This window comes from Dipodomys spectabilis, unplaced genomic scaffold (genome assembly GCF_019054845.1).
Source record: "Dipodomys spectabilis isolate Male_0828 unplaced genomic scaffold, ASM1905484v1 ptg000004l, whole genome shotgun sequence".
NCBI lineage: Eukaryota > Metazoa > Chordata > Mammalia > Rodentia > Heteromyidae > Dipodomys > Dipodomys spectabilis.
In genome coordinates, this window is record NW_024870681.1 from 3,536,257 (window position 1) to 3,558,333 (window position 22,077).

At 38.2% G+C, this 22,077-nt stretch overlaps 1 protein-coding gene across 6 annotated transcripts in view; it reads left to right on the plus strand.

Moving 5' to 3' along the window:
- Nf1 (neurofibromin 1) overlaps positions 1 to 22,077 on the plus strand; it is a 243,895-nt gene that overhangs the window by 207,402 nt on the left and 14,416 nt on the right. For 4 of the 6 annotated variants that reach the window (XM_042691650.1, XM_042691675.1, XM_042691691.1 and 1 more), the window contains 11 exons: positions 1,059 to 1,160; positions 3,111 to 3,251; positions 5,518 to 5,644; positions 8,718 to 8,849; positions 10,106 to 10,241; positions 13,369 to 13,526; positions 18,330 to 18,452; positions 18,919 to 19,052; positions 19,240 to 19,340; positions 21,275 to 21,417; positions 21,727 to 21,773. In XM_042691650.1, coding sequence (XP_042547584.1) covers positions 1,059 to 1,160; positions 3,111 to 3,251; positions 5,518 to 5,644; positions 8,718 to 8,849; positions 10,106 to 10,241; positions 13,369 to 13,526; positions 18,330 to 18,452; positions 18,919 to 19,052; positions 19,240 to 19,340; positions 21,275 to 21,417; positions 21,727 to 21,773 — 1,344 coding nt within the window. The remainder of the gene's footprint in view (positions 1 to 1,058; positions 1,161 to 3,110; positions 3,252 to 5,517; positions 5,645 to 8,717; positions 8,850 to 10,105; positions 10,242 to 13,368; positions 13,527 to 18,329; positions 18,453 to 18,918; positions 19,053 to 19,239; positions 19,341 to 21,274; positions 21,418 to 21,726; positions 21,774 to 22,077) is intronic. The other 2 variants (XM_042691659.1, XM_042691683.1) reach the window with 1 other exon arrangement.

Sequence of the window (22,077 nt, forward strand, 5' to 3'; positions counted from 1 at the left end):
GGAGGCTGAAATCTGAGGATTGCAGTTCAAAGCCGGTCCAGGCAGGAACATCCATGAGACTCTTATCTCCAGTTAAACACCAGAAAACCGGAAGAAGTTCTGTGGCTCAAGTGGTAGAACACTGGCCTTAAGCTGAAATGCTCAGGGACAGCTCCTGGGCCCAAAGTTCAAGCCCCATGATCAACCCAAAAAAAAAAAAAAAATGTTACTATAATTATTGAAGAAATTGTCTTTGAAGAAAATGTCTTCAGCTGAACACTGGTGGCTTATGCTTATAATCCTAGCTACTTGGGAGGCTGAGATCTGAGGATCGAGGTTCAAAGCCAATCTGGGCAAGAATGTCCATGAGACTCTTATTGCCAATTATCTACCAAAAAAATCTGGAAGTAGAGGTGTTGTTCTGTGGTAGAGCACTAGCTTTGAGTAAAACAAAGGCCAGGAGTAGCACCCAGGCCCTGAGTTCAATCCTCAAGATCAACACACACACTCACACACACACACGCACGCGCGCGCGGCTGGGAAGGTGGCTCAGTGGTAGAGCACTTGCCCTGCATGCATGAGGCCCTGGGTTCAATTCCTCATCACCACATAAGCAACAAAAGAAGAAAGCTGGAAGTGGCGCTGTGGCTCAAGTGGTAGAGCACTAGCCTTGAGCTGAAGAGCTGAGGGACAGCGCCCAGGCCCAGAGTTCAGGCCCCACGACCGGACCCCCCCCCCCCCCCAAAAAAAAAGTCTTTAAGAAAATATTTTGTTTTGTTTTTTTGCAAAGCTGATATCCTTAGTATTTTATCAGTTTTCAAAGCTTTTAATTATATGGTAAAAACTATGTATACTTACGTAAAACTGTATCATTTGTGTGTATCATTTGTAATTATAATAATCCTTAGTTACCAAGATGTAATATAGAATTACTTGTAAAAATAAGAAACTAAATATGTAATGATTACCATTGTATTTTAAATTATTGTAATAATTATCAAATAAGTAAATGTTTCTCATGTGCTTCTGAGATTCTGTTTTCAATGAAAGTAAAATAAATTATTCTGTTTTCCTGAAAGGCACTTGAGAGTTGCTTAAAAGGACCTGATACTTACAACAGTCAAGTTCTGATAGAAGCTACAGTAATAGCACTAACCAAATTACAGCCACTTCTTAATAAGGTAATTATTGAGGAAATGACTGAATTTATTCATTTTGGCTGTCAGTGTTACATGTTCCTTTTCTGGTAAACATTCAGAAAATAGAGAAGGTCTGATAATAAGAAAAAGTTATTGGCTGGGAAAGTGGCTCAGTGGTAGAGTGTTTGCGTTGCATGCATGAGGCCCAGGGTTCAGTTCCTCGGTGCAACATAAATAAAAAAAGCCAGAAGTGGTGCTGTGGTCAAGTGGTAGATTGCTAGTCTTGAGCTGAAGAGCTGAGGGACAGTGCCCACACCCAGAGTTCAAGACCTACGACCAACAAAAAAAAAAAAAAGAAAGAAAAAGTTATTGTTAAAAGTAAAACTTCTTGTCATAAAGTTGAATTGTTTGAAGGCATTAGAAGAAGGATGAATATATTATTAAGCGCTTATAATTTTTTTGATCAGTGCTAAAGGTATAGATATAAATACATAATTTATATAGCATGTATATTTATAACTATAGATACAAACTCTTAATCCTTTCATCTAGTAAGTACCAATAGAGCATCTCATGTGCCACATACTTTCTTAGGTGCTAGAGATACACATAGTACTAAACAAAGCCAATAAAATTGCCTGCGTTTGTGGAACTTACATTGTGGGATTGTATGAGGGTTAAGGAATGGACAAATAATACAGTAAATAAAACACTTAATATGTTAATTAATGATCATTGCAGAAGAGAACTGTAAAGCCAGAAAAAGTAGGTCTGATAAAGGAAGAGTTTGGGTACACTTGCTTAGCATGCACTGTGCCCTGTGTTCAGTCCTGTGGGGGTGGGGAGAGGGAACTAGTTACATAGTTAATAAAAAGAATCATGACTCTAGCCAGGTACCAGTAGTTCAGAAACTTTCTATCCTTAGCTACTCAGGATACTGAGATCTGAGGATTGTGGTTTGAAGTCAGCCTGAAAAGGGAAGTCCATGAGATGCTTATCTCCAATTAACTACCAAAAAGCCAAACTGGAGGGGCTTAAATGGAAGCCTTGGTTGAAAACACAAGTAACTGAGTTTAAGCCCTGTTACTGACACACACAAAAAAAACATGATTCTAATCCAAGGCTGACTCTACAGTCCATGTTTTTCCACATACCCCTGTGTGAAGTAGGGATTACCAGTAATGTATATACTTAATTCAAAGCAGCAAGAGATTCTTTTACTGAGAGTGACATAATGTTGAGAGGTAAATTTTAACCAAAGTTGGGCATAGATAGAATATAGTAAGGATAGAAAGAAAGAAAGTGAAAGGTCCAGCAGTAGGACTAGAGAAAAAAATCAGGGATAAGGGTAAGATGATAAGGAGAACAGTCTAGCAGGGATAGGAAGCAGAGGGCAGTATGATCTAACATAAACCCTCTTTAGGAAGGAGTTTGAAAATATACCACTGTCTAGCAGACAAGTAATATGACAAAAGCAGGACTTACATCATTCTAGTGGTTGAGTATACAATGGTTTGGATTGAAAGTGCAGGCAGAAAGTCTATATGTAGAGTATAGCTCACATGGTAGTGTAAATTACCTCACATGCTCAAGACCCTGGGTTCCATCCTAAATATCACCAAAAATATGTACATATATAAAACAATCCACATTTAGAATAAAGAAGCTTGGGATAGTGTCATTGCTGCTAAAGAAGTGGCAAATGCAAAAGAGACTACTCTAGAAGAATCAACAAAGCTTGGTGACTAAATTGGGAGCCCAGAACAAGTAGAAATCAAGAAAAAATGCTAAGTAAGGTTCTTAGCCTTAGCTACCAGTGCATTAGTTACACACAGGACAAAAAAAAAAAAACAAATCCTTTAACTATTTACCTAGGGAACTATTTACATAGGGAATTTGGTTAAGATAACATGCACTGTTCAAGGCTGAAACATGCATGAATGAGATTTTCATGTTTCGTATCTCTTATCTGGAACATGTCTCTTTTGCCAGGACTCTCCTCTGCACAAAGCCCTCTTTTGGGTTGCTGTGGCTGTGCTGCAGCTGGATGAGGTAAACTTGTATTCAGCGGGCACCGCACTTTTGGAACAAAACCTGCACACCTTAGACAGTCTCCGGATATTCAACGACAAAGTAAGCATCCCTACCCAGTTCTCCTTTTTTCACATTTGCTGGGTAGGTGCTCCACTTGAGCTACACCCCCAATACTGCTTTTTCCTTTTATTACTCTTTGAGATCAAAACTAAAAATATGGCCTATAAGTTAAATATGAATATTTATACTGATAATTTCTTTTTTTTTTTTTTTTTGCAAGCCCTAGGATTTCTACTAAGGGCCTGGGCACTGTCCCTGATCTTCTTTTGATCAAGGCTAGCACTCTACCATTTGAGCCACGGTGCCACTTCCTGCTTTTTCTCTTTATGTGGTACTGAGGAATTAAACCTAGGGCTTCATGCTTGCTAGGCAAGCATTCTACCTCTAAGCTACAGTCCCAGCCCCTAGGCTCCTTATTTTGCTTAAGACTAGCACTCTACCACTTAAACCAGAGTGCCACTTTGGCTTTTTTTGTGATTAATTGGAGATGAAAGTCTCACAGACTTTCCTGCCCTTGCTGGCTTTGAACTGTGATCCTCAGATCTCAGCCTCCTCAGTAGTAGGATTACAGGCATGAGCCACTGGTCCCCAGTTGTACTGATAATTTCTTATGAATATAGTTCCTTACCAGCTTATAAAAAAACTGTTTAACAGTTTAATATTTTTATATTTCCTACATAAAAATTGCCATGCACAGTATTGACCTGATGCTAGTCCATAGAAGAGGGATAAACAATACCGAGTAGTATCACCTACCTACCCTGCTGAGTCCCTAGCACTTCAAGTTAATTCATTGTCATTTTCAGAACACTAAGATAGAATTAGCACTTTCCAGCCCCATTTCACAAGTAAAGACACTTATTTGGTTGAATAATACCATTTAATGAAAACCTGGCATAGTTAATAGCAGATAAAGAAATTAGAGATGTGAAAGAGGACTTTGGAAAGTTAATTTAGAATTTTTTTTGTTTCTTATACCTAGTTTTGCTTTAGTGTGTTCTATTAGGTACACCCCCACCTAACATTTATTAACTTTGGTTGGGGTTGGATTTGGGTTCCGATCATAGAAGAATTAAAACAGTACAAAATTACGCTCCTTTTATTGTTGGCAAAAATTGGGAATAGTCTAGGAGAAAATAAATTTTATAAAGAATGTGAATATATAAGTTAACATGAAATTAACTAAGCTCTGGATAAAAAGAAACAGCATGGTTTGAAGTATGAAGAAATTTGATTAAAGAGTGTTTAGTTTATACCTGATATAGTATTAGACTTAACACAGCTGGAAGTGTGGAAACAAAATATTAAAGGTAGAAGGTACTTTGAAGTTTATCATTCAGACTTCTATTTTATGAAAAGAAATGAGCAAAACAAGCTGAATGACTGATTTATTTTATATATCTGGTTTGGTCTTAGAATCATTCTTGCCTAAAAGTCTTATTTGCTGGAGTTGTCTTAGGACAAAGATAAGTCATTTTCATGTTAAAAATATTTGCAAATTTGCAAATGTTGGCATTTTTGTTGCCAGAACATCCCAATAGAGGAATTGATCTTGATTCCTAGGCATCAAGCTACTTGGAATCAAACTTGATAGAGCTTATCAGGCAGCCAGGTATCAGTGGCTCACACCTATAAGCCTTGTTACTCAGGAGGCTGAGATCTAGGGCTCTCCATTCAAAGCTGCCTTGCCCAGGCAGGAAAGTTTGTGATGTTCTCTAATTATCTCTAATTAATCATCAAAAAGCTGGAAGTATAGCTGTGTCTCTAGTAGTGCACTAGCCTTGAACAAAAATACCTCAGGGATAAAGCCCAGGCCCTGAAATCAAGCCCTAGGACTGGCATCCTCCCCCACCCCTCCCCTCACCCCCCGCCCCCACACACACACAAAAATCAAGCTAGAGTCCCCAAGACTAACCTGGTAAGAGAAAAAAAAATCAGAAAAAATTCACCATGATGTCAATCAACATTCAAAAATTGTTTATTGTATATTAAGACTTTTTCATCTTTGACTATCCATTTTCTTGTACCAACTAATATGTATATCCTTACATGTTCTTCTGTGGTTTCCTGTAGTCTGAAAATAATTTCTCAATTTGAAAGGACTATTTATCTCATCATAACTGTTCAAGACAAACCAAAACTAAGTACTAAGTGATCTTCTAAAGATAGCTCGTGGGTTGAGGATAGAGCCCAGTGGTAAAGAGCCTATCTAGCATTGAGGCACTGAGTTCAATCCCTAGTATTGCAAACAGTGAAAACAGCTTTTGTGGGAACCCATGAACCATCTCATGATTGTTTTTACTAGAGTCCAGAAGAAGTGTTCATGGCAACCCGGAATCCTTTGGAGTGGCACTGCAAGCAGATGGATCATTTTGTTGGACTCAACTTCAACTCAAATTTCAACTTTGCACTGGTTGGACACCTCTTAAAAGGTAGAGAGGCACTGGGCACTAGTGGCTCACAGCTGTAATCCTATCTACTCAGGAAGCTGAGATCTGAGTATTAGAGTTTGAAGCCAACCTTGGCAGGAAAGTCCTTAGACTCCTATCTCCAGTTAACCACCAAAAAGACAGAAGTGGTAAAGTGCTATCTTTGAACACAAAGCTCAAGGATAGCATTGATGCCTTGAGTTCAAGTTCCAGGACTAGTGTGTGCATGTATGTGTGTGTGAACACTACACACACACACACATACAAGTAGCAAGGCCTTGTGTGTGAGGATGTTCTTAGACACAGTACTAAGAAGCCACAGTATTTGAAATAATTCTGTCTGTGTGTTTTTATTTTACAAGACAATAAACTGTAGCTGTCTTCCTGAGTTTTTTTATTCAGTATGTGTCTTAATAGAGCCAGTTTTCATAGCAAATAATCAGGTTCACTTAAAGCAAAAGAATTGATTACTATGGAATTTCTAAGTATTGAACATGTTAATAGGCATTTTAGTTAATAGTAATGAACATTTTGTTAATTATCAAAAAAGACAGACTGCAAATCTACATATTCATTCATTTTTATTGGAAAATGGTATTGTACAAATTTGCTCACAGAAGTACTGGGAATGAGACAGTTATAGAGCATTTGTCTATCCTTAGCACTGCAAAAACAAAGTTTCCACTTTTGTGAGTAATTAAATTCAGATTTGGGCAGATACTTTTTAACTCGTTTCCAATACATTGTAGATCAATGCCATTCTGTCATGCTCCAGAGCCTTACCTTTCTGTTTCCTAACACTCTGGATTTCTGTATTGCTCATAGCCAGCCATTTCTAGCTGCTCCTCAGAGCTCATTCACATCTGACCAGACTTTACTGCTCACTGCTGACTATACAACTTGATAGCCACGGTCCATTAACATGGAACAGTCAGGTCAGGGTTCGCATATAGTAATGGGCCAATGCTCAAGTCTACAGTTCTGTTAGCTATTTAAATAATTCTTAGGTTTAAAGTGTCATAGAGGTTCTCTTAGTGTTTACCTGATATGTATACTGCGAATGCATTCATTTGATGTTGCCTTCTTGAGAAATTGCTACGGAAACCATTGAAGAGTTAGTTATAAAATATTACAAAAAAGGTTGCCTTTGGTAAAGTGCTTGTTTATTCTGTATTTCTCAAATACTATTCCTATTTTCAGAATTCAAATCCCTATTGTAAATGAATAGCATTAATGATTAAAAGCATATTGAGCCAGATACCAGTGACTCACACCTGTAATCCTAGCAACTCAGAGGCTTAGATCTGAGAATTGAGGTTTGAAGCCAGCCCAGGCAGGAAAATCCATGAGACTCTTATCACCAATTAACTACCAGAAAACTGGAAGTGGCTCTGTGACTTAAAATGGTAGAGTGCTAGCCTTGAGTGAAAAAGCTCAGAGACAGTGTACAGGCCCTGAGTTCAAGCCCCACAGTCGACAAAAAAAAAAAGCATATTGAGGCCAAGCACTGGCTCATGCTTGTAATCCTAGCTCCTCAGGAGGTTGAGATCTGACTATCACAGTTCAAAGACAGCCTGGGCAGGAAAGCCCCAATTAAGTATCAAAAAAGCCGGAAGTAGAGCTGTGGCTTTAGTGGTAGAGAGCTAGCTATCTTTGAATAGAAAAGCTCAGGAATAGCACCTAACCCTGAGTTCAGTCCTCAGGACTGGCACCTAAAACAAGCGTATTGAAGATCAAATTTATCTTTTTTTTTTTTTTTTTTGGGGGGGTGGGTCCGGTCGTGGGGCCTGAACTCTGGGCCTGGGCGCTGTCCCTCAACTCTTCAGCTCAAGGCTAGCACTCTACCACTTGAGCCACAGCACCACTTCTGGCTTTTATTCTTTTTGCTTATGTGGTGCTGAGGAATCGAACCCAGGGCCTCATGCATGCAAGGCAAGCGCTCTACCACTGAGCCACCTTCCCAGCCCCCTCAAATTTATCTTTTAAATAACCCTGTTCTTTGTTTTTGCATGTGTATGTGTTTGCTTGTACTGGAGCTTGAACTCAGGACTTCATGCCCTTAGGTTTCACTTTTGGTTAGCTTTTTCATTCATGGCCAGTGCACTACCACTTGAGCCACACAACCAGAACAACATTGTGCTCATTAACTGGAGATAGAGTCTCGAGAACTTTTTTGCCCAGGATGGCTTCACATCTTTGTCCTTAGATCTCAGCCTCCTGGGTAGCTAGGATTACCAGCATGAGCCACTGGTGTCTAGCTCTTTTTTTTTTTTTTTTTTTTTTCCTGTGTTAGCTTTGAGGCTTGAACTGAGGTTTCATGTTGTTGGCTTTTTTGCTCACAGCTAGAACTCTATCACTTGAGCCATACCGATAGCCAACATTTTTGCTGGTAATTAGAGAGTTCTGAGGAGTTTTCTGCCGAGGCTGGCTTCAAGCCTCAACCCTCAGATCTCAGCATCCCGAATAGCTAGGATTATGTCTGTAAGCCACCAGCACCTGCAGCCCTAAGAGCATATGCTTTCCTGCCCAGTCTGACTTTGAACATTAGATACTGCTTGTTTGTTGTAATTTGAAATAGTCTCCTTATGGGCTCAGGCAGGCCTTGAACTCATGATCCTCCTGCCTCAGCCTCCCTAGTGCTGGGATTACAGGTATGCACTACCAGGCCTGGCTTTTTATTTCTTTTTAACTGAAAAATCTCTTTCAAAGCAGTAGAAATCTGTTTTTGAAAGAAATTTAAAGAGAATTCCAATACACAGTGTGGGGGCAGGGGGGAGAGTTTTTGTTTTATTTCCTCTGCAGTCTTAGCAAATGAAAGGTCTGAAACACTATTTTTCCTCTCTCCCCAAGAGGAAAAATATAACTAAGGTTTCAGAAAACATTGTTTTATTCTACACATTTTGCTAGTTAAGGCTATGTATAAATACCTTCACAAATAGCTATCCTTGGAAGGGAAATGATCCTTAATATTTCTTTTCTTGCAGAGGTAGTCATTACAAAATTAGAAGTCAAATGTTTGTTCCTAGATTAACTTCTTTTTTTCTTTGTTTTCTTTTTCTTTTTCTTTTTTCTGTAGGGTACAGACATCCTTCACCTGCAATTGTTGCAAGAACAGTCAGAATTTTACATACACTACTAACTCTGGTTAACAAGCATAGGAATTGTGACAAATTTGAGGTGAATACACAGAGTGTGGCTTATTTAGCAGGTAAAATCACAAAATCTTAATCGCTTTCTGTATCTTAACATCACCTGAAGGGAACACATACCAATATGGGTCCTTTCGCTAGTTACTTTGAAAGGTAAAGACTTCAGTCGGGGACTAGTGGCTCACATCTGTAATCCTAGCTACTCTGGAGGCTGAGATCTGAGGATTGCGGTTGAAAGCCAGCTGGGGCAGTAAAGTCCATGAGACTCTATCTCTGGTTAACCACCCCCAAACTGGCAGTGGCGCTGTGGCTCAAGTGTAGAACACTAGCCTTGAGCTGAAGAGCTCAAGGACAGTGTCCAGACTGAGAGTTCAAGCCCATGGCTGACAAAAAAAAAAGCCTACCACCAACAATAAAATAAAATAAAGGCTTCACAATCCAGTCCTTTGCTGCAATTTTGAAGGTTAGGGGAAGGTGGCCCAAGTGATAGAGCACGTAGTTGGCAAGCATGAAACCCTCAGTTCTCAATCCCCAGTGCTGCCAAAATCAGTCTGTAAAATAAAAATTTTAAGTTTTTGCCAAAACAGTTTTCCTTATGAAAGAATTTGCATTGAAATCTGAACTGCATTCTTTTTAGCATCTTTGATTCAGGACACTACAATGACTCCCTCTTGTCTGTCATAAAAATCTAAAAACCTCATCTCATCAGCAGCCTTCTCTGATTCTGTTGGCTAAATTTCATAAGCCTCATTTAATTACATCTAAAGGTTGGGCTGTTTAAAACTGTATACATGCTGTCTACTTACTCTGCAAGTGACTTTCTGCCTTTAATAGTCTTCCCACCATCCCATTAAACTGTCTATTTGCTCTTTTTGTTTATTCAGCAACACTTGGATATAACACATTTCTTTATAATTGTTTGATGGAAAGTGCTGATTCTCAGTTTAGCAATCTTCCATTATGGCAGTTTTTTTGTTTAAACCATATGACTCTAAAGTATTTTTCCTTAGTGGATTTCATACTACCTCTCCTGTCTATTTTTGTGTTTCTTAAGATCAACATATTTTCAAGATTTGAAAAAAAATGCTTATTAAAACTTCCATGTTTATGTACAAGCTTCCAAAATACATTACAAATGTTGAAAGTAAGCAAGTTTGTCCTAAACATTTATAGTCTTAAAGCCACATACTCTCTAGGGTTCCTTACAGGTACGTTTAGCACTAGTATCCTCCTTAAGAGACTGTAAGAAATGTATCTGATTTTAGGTCATGAATGATTTGCTGAATTTTTAAATTGCCTTCTTTTTCCCTTTTAGCTTTACTTACAGTGTCTGAAGAAGTTCGAAGTCGCTGCAGCCTCAAACATAGAAAGTCCCTTCTTCTTACTGATATTTCAATGGAAAATGTGCCCATGGATACATATTCCCTTCATCATGGTGACCCCAGCTATAGGTTAGTAGACTTACTCTCCCTAATTATATAACTTCTATGCTGATGGAAGCTGACCGAAATCCAAAAGTTAATATAGAGGTGGGTCTAGAGGTAGTCTAAGAAAAGTATTTAAATCAAAACTCATTTTATAAATAATACAGTATTTTGTGTAATAGGAAAATTATCATTCTATTGATCTAATTGTGCTAAGACTATTTGAATAGTGAATGAAGATGATCTAAAAAGTATTTTGTTTTAGAAAAGGGTCTGGTGGGAAAAAACTAGCATAAGATATAAGTAGCATTACATCCCTAGTGATAAAAGCTAAGCTATACCAGATTGGTAGCTGGGTGCCTGTGGCTTATGACTGTAATCCTAGCTACTCAGGAGGCTGAGATCCAGGATCATGATTCAAAGCCAACCCAGAAAACCACAAGACTCTTATCCCCAATTAACCACCAAAAAAGTTGGAAGTAGAGCCGTAGCTCAATTGGTAAGTGGTAGAGCGCTAGCCTTGAGCATAAAAGTTCAGGGACAATGCCCAAACCCTAAGTTTAAGCTCCAGGATAGGCAATTAAAAAAAAAAAAAGGTGAAAAACATGCTCATCCCTATGACTCAAGTGGTAGAGCGCTTGCCTTGAGCTGAAGAGTTCAGGAACAGTGCCCAAGAATCCTGGTTTGAAGCCAGCCCAGGCAGGAACATCTGTGAGACTCTTATCTCCAATTAACCAGCCAAAAGTAGGGCTGTGTCTCAAATGCTAGAATGCTAGCCTTGAGCTAAAAACCTCAGGGAGAATACCCTGGCTCTGAATTCAAGCTCCAGTAATGGCGTAAAAATGAGTAAATAAATGAATGAATAAATTAAAAATGATAGATATATATAGTCTTAATGCACATCTGCATATACATGTGTAAGTCTTACTCAATATAAAATATCTGCTAGTTGAATTAGTGAACAATTCGATATACGGATGGCCATAGTCATAAGTGCAGTGGGGAGACTCAATTTTTTTTTTTGCAATAGCCAATGCTATTTTCTAATGTTTTATGTGTCCAAATAATTTGGCTGAAAAAAAATTGTCCAATCTTTGCCATAGTTGTTTGCAGGAAATCCACAAATGTGCTCTATCCTCTGTATCCTTTCAGTTTTTGTATTTTAAGATCAACTATTTTCCAAATTAAAAAAAATCATTCATAATTCTTTTAAAAAAATACACCAAAAACATGACCATACATTTGTTGTGTTTTTTCATATTACACTGAAATTACTTAAGAGCTTTTTATATTATATAGGTTTCTGTGATAAAATAATAAAATTATGTCTACTTTTTTTTTTTTTTTTTGTCAGTCATGGGGCTTGAACTCAGGGCCTAAGTGCTGTCCCTGAGCTTTTGCGCTCAAAGATAGCGCTCTACAGTTTGGGTGGTTAATTGGAGATAAAGAGTCTCCTGGACTTTCCTGCCTAGGCTGGCTTTGAATCATAATCCTCAGATCTTAACCTCTTGAGTAACTAGGATTATAGGAGTGAGCCAGTGGCACCTGGCTTATGTCTACTTTAATAAATCTCTTTGGTTAGTATAGTTTTCAGTATTACATGAAAAGGACATCATTTGGGAATTTCTTAAGTAAACAAAATACAAGGTTTAGGTACAATGTTGAACATAGAAAAATAATCTTCCACTTGCAGAGTTTATATCATTCAGCTTACTAACATCTGCTTTTTTTGGTACTGCAGTTTGAACTTAACATTTCATATTTACTCAGCTTTACTACTTAAAATGATGCTCTACCATTAGAGCCATGCCTCTAACCCAGCTTTTTTGCTAGTTACTTTTGGAGATAGAATTTTGAAGACGTTTCTAATCAGTCTGGCCTCAAATTTCTCTCCTATGGATCTCAGCCTCCTAAGTAGCTTAGATTATAGGTGTGAGGCACTAGTGCCTGGCTACATCCTGGTTTTGTTTTGTTTTGGTTTGATTTTATCAGTCCTAGGACTTGAACTCTGGGCCTAGGCGCTGTCCCTGAGCTTCTTTTTGCTCATGGCTAGCACTTTACCACTTGAGCCATACCTCCACTTCTGGCTGTTTATGTGATTAATTGGAGATAGTCTCACCACCTTTCCTGCCCTGACTGACTTTGAACTGCAATCCTCAGATCTCAACCTCCTCAGTAGCTAGGATTATAGGCATGAGCCATCAGTGCCCAAGTTACATCCTGCTTTTTGATTAAAAAAAAAAAATCTCCACATATGCCACTTATGGGCAGAGACAGCAGGGAGAAACTGCAGAAAGGCAAAGGAAGGGGTAACATTGTCTAAAAGAGAAATGTATACATTACCTGAATTATGAAATGGTAACCCCTCTGTGCAACACCTTAATAACAAAATTATAACTTTTTCTTAAAACCCCCCACAATTTCCTACTGAGATTTTAACTATGTATGCTAGTATTCCAGGTGTTTTTTATATTCAGTCTTACTCTTAGGTCACTCTCATCCAGATATTTCTTTGAGCTATTTTTTTTATAGAGAGAGAGAATAATAAATTTAGTTTGAGATTCATGCTTTTTAAAAAACAATTCAAGTCTTTAATCAGTTCAAGCCAGGTACCTGTGGCTCACGCCTGTAATCCTAGCTACTCAGGAGGCTGAGATATAAGGATCATGGTTCAAAGCCATCCCAGGCAGGAAAGTCCATGAGACTCTTATTTCCAGTAAACCACTAGAAAACCAGAAGTGGCACTGTGGCTCAAGCGGTAGAGCGCTCACTTTGAGCTGAAGAGCTGAGGGGATAGCGCCCAAGCCCAGAGTTCAAGCCCCCCATGACTGACAAAAAAAAAAAAAAAAACTCAGTTCAGCCAGCCTGGGCAGAAAAGTCCCTGCGACTTCTCTCCAATTAACTACCAAAAAAACTAAGAGTGGTGCTGTAGTTCAAGTGGTTGAGTGCTATAGCCTTGGGCAAAAAAGCTAACAGACAGCACCCAGGCCCTGAATTCAAGCACCAGGACCAGCAACCCCTAAAGCCCTTTGAAGTGCTATGTTAAAATTAATTGATTGCTGTCATTGGGAAATAGGAAAGCTACTTGGAATGGGCAAGTGATGGTTGTATTTGTCTCTGTGTTTATAATTCTTCTCAATTGTTTAAATCTCAGGACACTAAAAGAGAACCAGCCATGGTCCTCTCCCAAAGGTTCTGAGGGGTACCTTGCAGCCACTTACCCAGCTGTGGGCCAGACTAGTCCCCGAGCCAGGAAATCCATGAGCTTGGACATGGGGCAGCCTTCTCAGGCCAACACTAAGAAGTTGCTTGGTTAGTTCATCTCAATGTTTTTCTATTTTTAAACTTACTATTCTAAAATATTATCATATACTTTATTATTCAGAGAAGTATTTGAAACTGTTTGAAATTACTAAAATTTTCTGTTTGTATGTAGCGGGATCTTTTTAAGACAATTGTAAGAGTTTAATATGTAAGTTAAGCATTATCAGTTGAGATTGAGAATTGGGCTTTTGAAACAGTTTGGGGGATTTTTATTTTGTTGTGCTTTTGTTTCATTTTTCTAATTCCTTGCATAAATATTGTGGCTCTTGTTTTGTTCTGCCTTGGGTATGCATCAGACAGTGGGAATAGTAGAACTATTAGATACCTATGACACATTTCTCAAAAATATTGAGAGCAGAAGATACTTATGTGGAATAAATCTATAATAATATTTTCCTGATTTCTTTGGAAAAAAATTTTTAAAAAGTAAGATAATGTATTTTTTCAATTATAAAGTGATTCTGCCAGGCACTGGTGGCTCATGCCATTAATCCTAGCTGGAGTCTGAGATCTGAGGACCACAATTCAAAGCCAACCCTGGTAGGAAAGTCCATGAGACTCTTATCACCAATTAACCAAAAAAGCCAGAAGTGGAGCTGTGGCTCAAGTAGAACACTATCCATGAGCACAGAAACCCAGGCCCCAAGATCAAGCACTAGGACCAGCACAAAAAATAAATAAAAGATTTGGCTGGGAATGTGGCTCAAGTGGTAGAATTCTAGCTCTGAGTTCAAGCCCCAGGACTGGCCAAAAAAAGATATGACCCTTCAAAGCTGAAATAACTCAGATAAATAAACATTAGGCTAAGAGAAATCCACATAAAATACTGAGACCCTTTACTGAAAGTAAATTTCTGAAAAATGCTCTGATACTACATTATATCCAAAGAAAATACAAAGCAATTCTTGTATTCTATTGGCCAGGGTTTTTTTTTTGTTTGTTTGTTTGTTTTATTTTTTGTTTGTTTGGTCATGGGGCCTGAACTCTGGGCCTGGGTGCTGTCCCTCAGCTCTTTAGCTCAAGGCTAGTGCTCCACCTCTTCCAGTTCTATGCCACGTCTAGTTTTCTGGTGGTTTATTGGAGATAAAAGTCTTACGGACTTTGCTGCCAGGCTGGCTTCATGGCCAGTGTTTTTATTGTTACTGGAATGTATTAGGTTAGATATTTCAGTAATCAGTTGTGAATGGTCCAGTGGATCTCAGTTATTCATGCCAACATACTTAACTATCTTCCATAGTATTGGGAAAATGTTTATGTTCACAAACAACAGAGTGTAACATAACCTGTCAAAGAATTAAAAACCAAGTATGACCATTCTTAATACTTTTTGAGTTCCGTTCATCCTTTGCCAGAAATAATCTTCTAGGAGTTTCCTGGTTACTTTGTTTCTTCATTGAAATTGTCATGCCAAGGAAGTTGGAAATGAAAAACTAACACTAGAAAATCTAACACTGTACTCATTGTTCCACTCATGTTACTGGTGTGTCTGCCCTGGGAGGGCCAAGATAGCCATTAGAGGTTTATGTTTTGATGGAAAACTGAGCAATTGAGATAACAAGGAAAAGCTGCAGAGATTACCTGGTCTTAAAGACATCAATATAAGCCAGGAGCTGGTAGGAAAATCCATGAGACTCTTATCTCCAGTAAAGTACTCAGAAAAAGTTGAAAGTGGTGCTGTGGCTCAAGTAGTAGAGTGCTAGCCTTGAGCAAAAGCAGCTCAAGGACAGTGCCCAGGCCCTGAGTTCAAGCCCCCAAACTGGCAAAAAAAAAAAAAAAAAAAAAACTTAGGAAAGCAGCTTGCAGTAGACCATAGCATCAAGGAGAATGGTATAAGAAATAAGGCTAGACAGGGGTTGAAAACTGTAAAAGACTGAGGAGAGTCATGTGTAGGAAAAGGAGAGATTGATCAGTATGTTTTAGATACAAACAGGAACTATTGCACAGCATGGTGAGTACAGTTAATTATAATGTACCTTTCATGAAAGAAAGGATTTGGAATTTTTTCACATTAAAAGATGGTAAGTGTTTGAAGAGGCATGTTTACATAAATCTTATACAATATATACATATATTAAAACATTACTTCATTAATGTATAATCATATATGTGTGTGTCAGTTAAAAATAAATTTAATTTTTAAAGAAGACCTAATTATAGACTATATAAGAAGCTTCAAGCCAGATAAAATACATATTTGTAATCCCAGGATTTTGGAGTCAGAGACAGGAGAATCTCAAGTTCAAGGCAGCCTAGGCTTCATAGCAAGATCCTGCCTCAAGAAAAGTAGAGTCTTGGGGGTGGATCAAGTGGTAAAACACCTGCATAGTAAGTTGGACTCTTAAATCCCCAGTACCATAAAAGGTAGGGGAGGGAAATGCCGGGCGCTCACGCCTCTAATCCTAGCTACTCAGGAGGCTGAGGTCTGAGGATCGTGGTTCAAAGCCAGCCCAGGCAAGAAAGTCCATGAGATTCTTACCTCCAATAAACCACTAGAAAACCGGAAGTGGTGCTGTGACTCAAGCGGTAGAGCGCTTGCCTTGAGCTGAAGAGCTCAGGGACAGTGCACAAGCCCAGAGTTCAAGCCCCACAACCGACCAAAAAAAAAAAAGAGTGGGGGAGGGGAGGAGAGAGAGAGATATTCACTCTTAAGTATAATGATATAGATACATTAAAAGCCAAAAAACAAGCCGGGCATCAGTGGCTCACACCTGTAATCCTAGCTACTCAGGAGGCTGAGATCTGAGGATCCTGGTTCAAAGCCAGCCCAAGCAAGGAAAGTACATGAGACTTTAACTTCAATTAACCACCAGAAAACTGGAAGAGGCCCTGTGGCTTAAGTGTGCTAGCCTTGAGCTGAAGAGCACTGGGACAGCACCCTGGCCCAGAGTTCAAGCCCCATTACCGACAAAAAAATATAAATAAATAAATAAAGCCAAAGAACAGAAATCTAAGAAAACAACCCTGGCTCAATAATTGTCTCATTCATGGAAATCAGCATGATATATTTACAGTACATTATAAATTTACGTTGGTTGATAGTATATTTGAGATCCCTTCAAAATATATACAAGGATATATCCTAGAAAGAAGTAACAAGAGGGATCTAGATTTGAAGAAGAGTAAAGAAAACAAGAATTGGTTAGCTATAGATAGCTAAACTGTAGGAGCAGGCAATCTCCTAGGAATAATGCAAGGAGTAAAATAAAGAGAGAGAAAGGTAGGAAAACAACGTAGATAATGGTAACCTAATCTCTTGGAGAATAGAAAAGATTGTCTTTAGAGAACCTGAGTTGTTAGTCTTGTCATTTAACAGGATCCCTGACTTTGTCACTTCAGGCTAATCATGTAACTGCTCCTGGCTTTCCCTGTTTGCATGATTTCATCTGATTTTGATCCTTTGGCTTTGCTATTTGTGACTCTTTTGAATATTGATTAGTATGAAGTCAGTAGACTTGTAAATGTTTAGTTGTCAGATTTTGCTATAATGGTTTTAATCTAGCTTTTTAAAACTTGTTTTAGATTTATTTTTCCTTAGCACTGCTGTAGGAACTAGATGACAGATACTTCATACCTATAATCCTAGCTGCTAAGGAAACTGAGATCTAGAGAATTAGGGTTTGCCAGACTGTGCAAAAAAAGTCTGCAAGACTCAATCTCCAAAATAGCTAGGCTAGAGGCCTGAGGCATGGGTCAGTTTAAAAAGAAAAACAAAAGTCATTTGAGTGTAAAGAATAAAAATAATATGTACATTCCAGCTAACCCAATTTCAATACTTTAAATAAGAGAACATTTAAATATTAGTGTAATGCATAATTAGAGAAACTCAAAGCCAAAATGTGAGATCGTATTACTTTCTGCTTGAAGCATATCCCAGTGTATCTATTTTTAGTACTTTCAGGCATACATACCTTTTTTTTTTTTGGTTGGTTGGTTGGTTGTGGGGCTTGAACGCTGGGCCTGGGTGCTGTCCCTCAGCTCTTCAGCCCAAGGCTAGCACTCTACCACTTGAGCCATAGTGCCACTTCCAGCCTTTTCTGTTTATGTGATGCTGAGGAATTGAACCCAGGGCCTCATGCATGTGAGGCAAGCACTCTACTGCTGAGCCACCTTCCCAGCCCCACACATCTTATTTTCAAAGTTTCACAAATTAAAGTACAAGTTTAATCTTCATCTAATTTGGAAACTCCTCACACATTAATGATTAATTCTTGGCACCAGCAGAATTTTTAAATTGAAGAGGTGGTTCAGATATAGTTATTTGCTACTGAACAGTTCCTACCCCTGTATTTGTTACTGGTAATTGTAGTTGTTAGTGGAGTTTGGTTTCTCTACAATGTAGTGAATGTTATCTCATTTTCATCTGGATTTGTAAGGTATCTACTAGCCACTCCGGAGGCTGAGATGTGAGGATCATGGTTGGAAGCCAGCCTGGACAGAAAAGTCCCTGTGAGCTTCATCTCCAGTTAACCACCAGAAACCACTGTGGTTCAAAGTGGCAGAACGCTAGCCTTGAGCAAAAGAGCTCAGGGACAGTGCCCAGGCCCTGAGTTCAAGCCCCATGGTTAGCAAAAAAAAAAAGATATCTACTATCATGAATGAAAAGCTGTGAGGCCAAAACTCCCTGAGAAGATGGAGAAACTGCTCCAGGGATATGTTTGAGCTTTTTGGGGGTCCTTAAGGTCCTTAAGTGAAAACTTCAACATTTGTGTCCAAACATTTTCTTTTTAATGTACTCTTTATTCATAGACACTGTGGTTCATGAAGTTCCATATTTTGTACTTTGGTTTATAGGAACAAGGAAAAGTTTTGACCACTTGATATCAGACACAAAGGCTCCTAAAAGGCAAGAAATGGAATCAGGGATCACCACACCTCCCAAAATGAGGAGAGTAGCTGAAACTGATTATGAAATGGGTGAGAAATAAAGTTTACAATTAATCTAGATAATTAAAAATAAGGTGGACTCATCTGGTATAGCCATATTTATTTCTCAACCGTGTCACAGAATCTTTAGGATGCAATATAGAAACATTTGCTCTTTTCTTTAAAGATGAGTATTACAATCCTTAAAATGACATTTATCCTGAAACCTTTGTAAAAAAGTGATAATCAAATATATAATTCAACATTGTAAACACTATGTTGGAAATGAACCTTACAGCTTTGGGGGAGTGGGGGAGTAGGTGAGGTAGGAGAGGGAAGGGATAGCGGGAGAAAAACATAGCATGTGCAAGACCCCAAGTTTAAATCTCCTGCACCACCAAGAAGAAAAAAAAACTGAATTTTAGAAGTAACATTATATATTTAATAATATGTCAGGTGAAGTGGTTATTCAGGAATACTGTTAACATAACTGACCATATTAATTTATATCTCACAGCAGAATCTCAAAGAATTCCCTCGTCACAACAGCACCCACACTTACGTAAAGTTTCAGTGTCTGAATCAAACGTTCTTTTGGACGAAGAAGTACTTACGGATCCGAAGATCCAAGCGCTGCTTCTTACTGTTCTAGTAAGGATTTTTTTTTTTCCTTTTTGAGTTTTTTTCTTTTTCTCCCTGAAATTTTTACTCCAAACTACTCTTAATATTTAGTAGGCCCTTAAATATTACACACATGAAAGGAAGTTGTATCTTTCAATTCTCACCAAAGCATAACAATTCAGCCATGAAAATGTTTACTTTTTTTGTATCTTGGCAGGCTACACTGGTAAAATATACAACGGATGAATTTGATCAGCGAATTCTCTATGAATACTTGGCAGAGGCCAGTGTTGTATTCCCTAAAGTTTTTCCAGTTGTGTAAGTATCTCTTTATATTTGTAATTAACATTTATATCTGTCGACATCAAATACTCTATAGAAAGGTTTAGGAAGCCAGACACCAGTGGCTCACACCTGTAATCCTAGCTACTCAGGAGGCTGAAATATGAGGATTGTGGTTCAAACTAGCCAGGACAGAAAAGTCTGTGAGACTCTTATGATAAACTACTCAGAAAATGCTGGAAGTGGCACCATGGCTCAAGTGGTAGAGTGCTAGTCTTAAGCACAAAGAGGCTCAAGAACAGCACTCAGGCCCCGAATTGAAGCCCCACAGCTGACACCCCCCCCCAAAAAAAAAAAAGTTTAGGAAATATATTATTAGACAGTAATGTCCATTTGTTGTAAAGGGAGGGGTGAGATAGTGGTAAAGATTTTTATCTTTGAGATGGTGGGTTTAGGAGACCTGGAGGTATTCTAGGTTTGATTCCCTGGCACCCAAAACAAGATAACAAAATCATAATGGGTTTAATGATAGCTAAACTAGGTTTAGGCTATAAGGTAAGCCACTTTTTAAACTCTTGTTGATTTAAGTAGTTATCTTCATGAACATAGTATGTTTTTCTGACTTTTTAAGCAAAATGATAGATTTCTATAATTTAAATAAGCATACCTAGTTTTGTTTCTAGGAGAGCTTTTGTATTTGTTTGCAACTGAATATAGAAAAATTGATTTTCTGTTGTGTTTTTTTTTTAAATCGGTCATGGGGCTTGAACTCTGGTTCAAGTGCTGTCCCTGAGCTCTTCAGCTCAAGGCTCTACCACTTGAGCCACAATACCACTTCCTTGATTTCCTGTTTGAGTGGTAAATTTTACTCTGTTAATATTTTATCTTAGACGTGCTCAATTTAAAGAAATTTGGTCGTTCTACTCCTTACCCAGATCATTTACGTAATGCCAGTATTTCCTAATTTTAGTTATTCTCATTTAAACTTTTAGAATTTTATGTATAGTTAAATCTCAAGGCTTTTTTAATTAATGGAGTGTAGCCATGTTAGAAATAATTTCTGGTCTAGGCATAGTGGTACACTCCTATAACCCCAGTTCCTCAAGGGGCAGAGCAGAGACTGGAAAGATAGTGGTTTGGGCCAACTTTGGCAAAACGTTAGTGAACCAACCCCACCTCAACCAACAAGCTGAGCATCATGGTTCACATCTGTTGATGGTTCATATCAGTAATCCCATCTGTGTGGGAAGACATAGGTAGGATGATCAGTCTGAAGCTAGCCCTGAGCAAAAATGAAAGACCTTATCTGAAAATAAATAAAATTATAAAAGGAATGGTGCATGGCTCAAGTAGTAGAGGGCCTGCCTAAAAAGTGTAAAGCCTTGACTTCAACCCTAGTACCTCTGAGAGGAAAAAATTAAGATTCCATTTGATTGTGTATTTTACCCCCCCAACTAATTTTGCTTTTACTTAGCATGCATCTCTTAATGTTATTTTATTGATACTTATTAATTTTATTAATAAATTTTATTGACATCTTAACCAAAATTAGTATAATTTATTTTTATTAACATTCATTTATTAATATTAACCCCTGATTATTGAATTTAGTTTTGGATCCTTAGGTATCAAATCCAACACACAGCAGAAAGAGATGATCTTAAAGCGCACTAAGGTTGCAGATAGAAGCCAACCTTGTCTTGAAAAAGCATTTGCCTTATATATTTATAGTTATATTACAGTTTCAACTGCTTTTACAGTTGGTCTAAAAACAAAAGACACACTGAAAAAGCAAACACACACATATAAACACAAATGTTCATTATAGAAAATTTGTAGGATACAAAACACCACTAGAAAAGTTAAAAGCACCCATCTCTAGTTTTGCCACATTGTTCTAAGAAATGGATCCTTTCTAGTAAGTCTTTTCCTCTAAACTGTTCCTCTGTTGCTGTTTTTTCTTTCTTTAGTCATAATTTGTTGGACTCTAAGATCAACACCTTGTTGTCATTGTGCCAAGATCCAAATTTGCTAAATCCCATCCATGGAATTGTGCAGAGTGTGGTATATCATGAGGAGTCCCCCCCACAGTACCAGACATCTTATCTACAGAGTAAGTAGGTGTCAGGAGAAGTGTGGGTAAGTCGCCAGCGTGCATATCCTACAGTGTACTTCCTAAGGCCAACCTGACCACAGAATGCTTCCTCAGGGACAGACTCATTTTGCTTTAGCAAACTCAATGTGCTATTTTCTAACTCTCTTGATTATATTTCAATATGATGAACTTTATTCAAGTATGGCACTCATTCTAAAATGTCTTCATGTGTATATAGGTTTTCTATGTCAGCTTAATTTTGGTTACCATTAAAAGACTTCTTGCTTGCTGTAAGAGTGAGTGATTTTTTTATTTGGTTTCTCATAGGTTTTGGTTTTAATGGCTTATGGAGGTTTGCAGGACCCTTTTCAAAGGTAATATACTTATGTCTTATTCTTGACAAATTTTTTTTTATTTTTTCTTTTTGCTAATCCTGGGGCTTGAACTCAAGGCCTGGGTATTGTCCCTGACCTGCTTTTTGCTCAAGGCTAGCACTCTATCACTTGAGCCACAGCACCACTTCCAGCTTTTTTGTTTATGTGGTACTGAGGAATTGAACCCAGGGGTTCATGCATGCTAGACAAGCACTCTACCACTAAGTCACATTCCCAACCACTTGACAAATATTTTAATCCACATTCACATACCAGTAGAAGAACACCCAATATGCTAAAATTC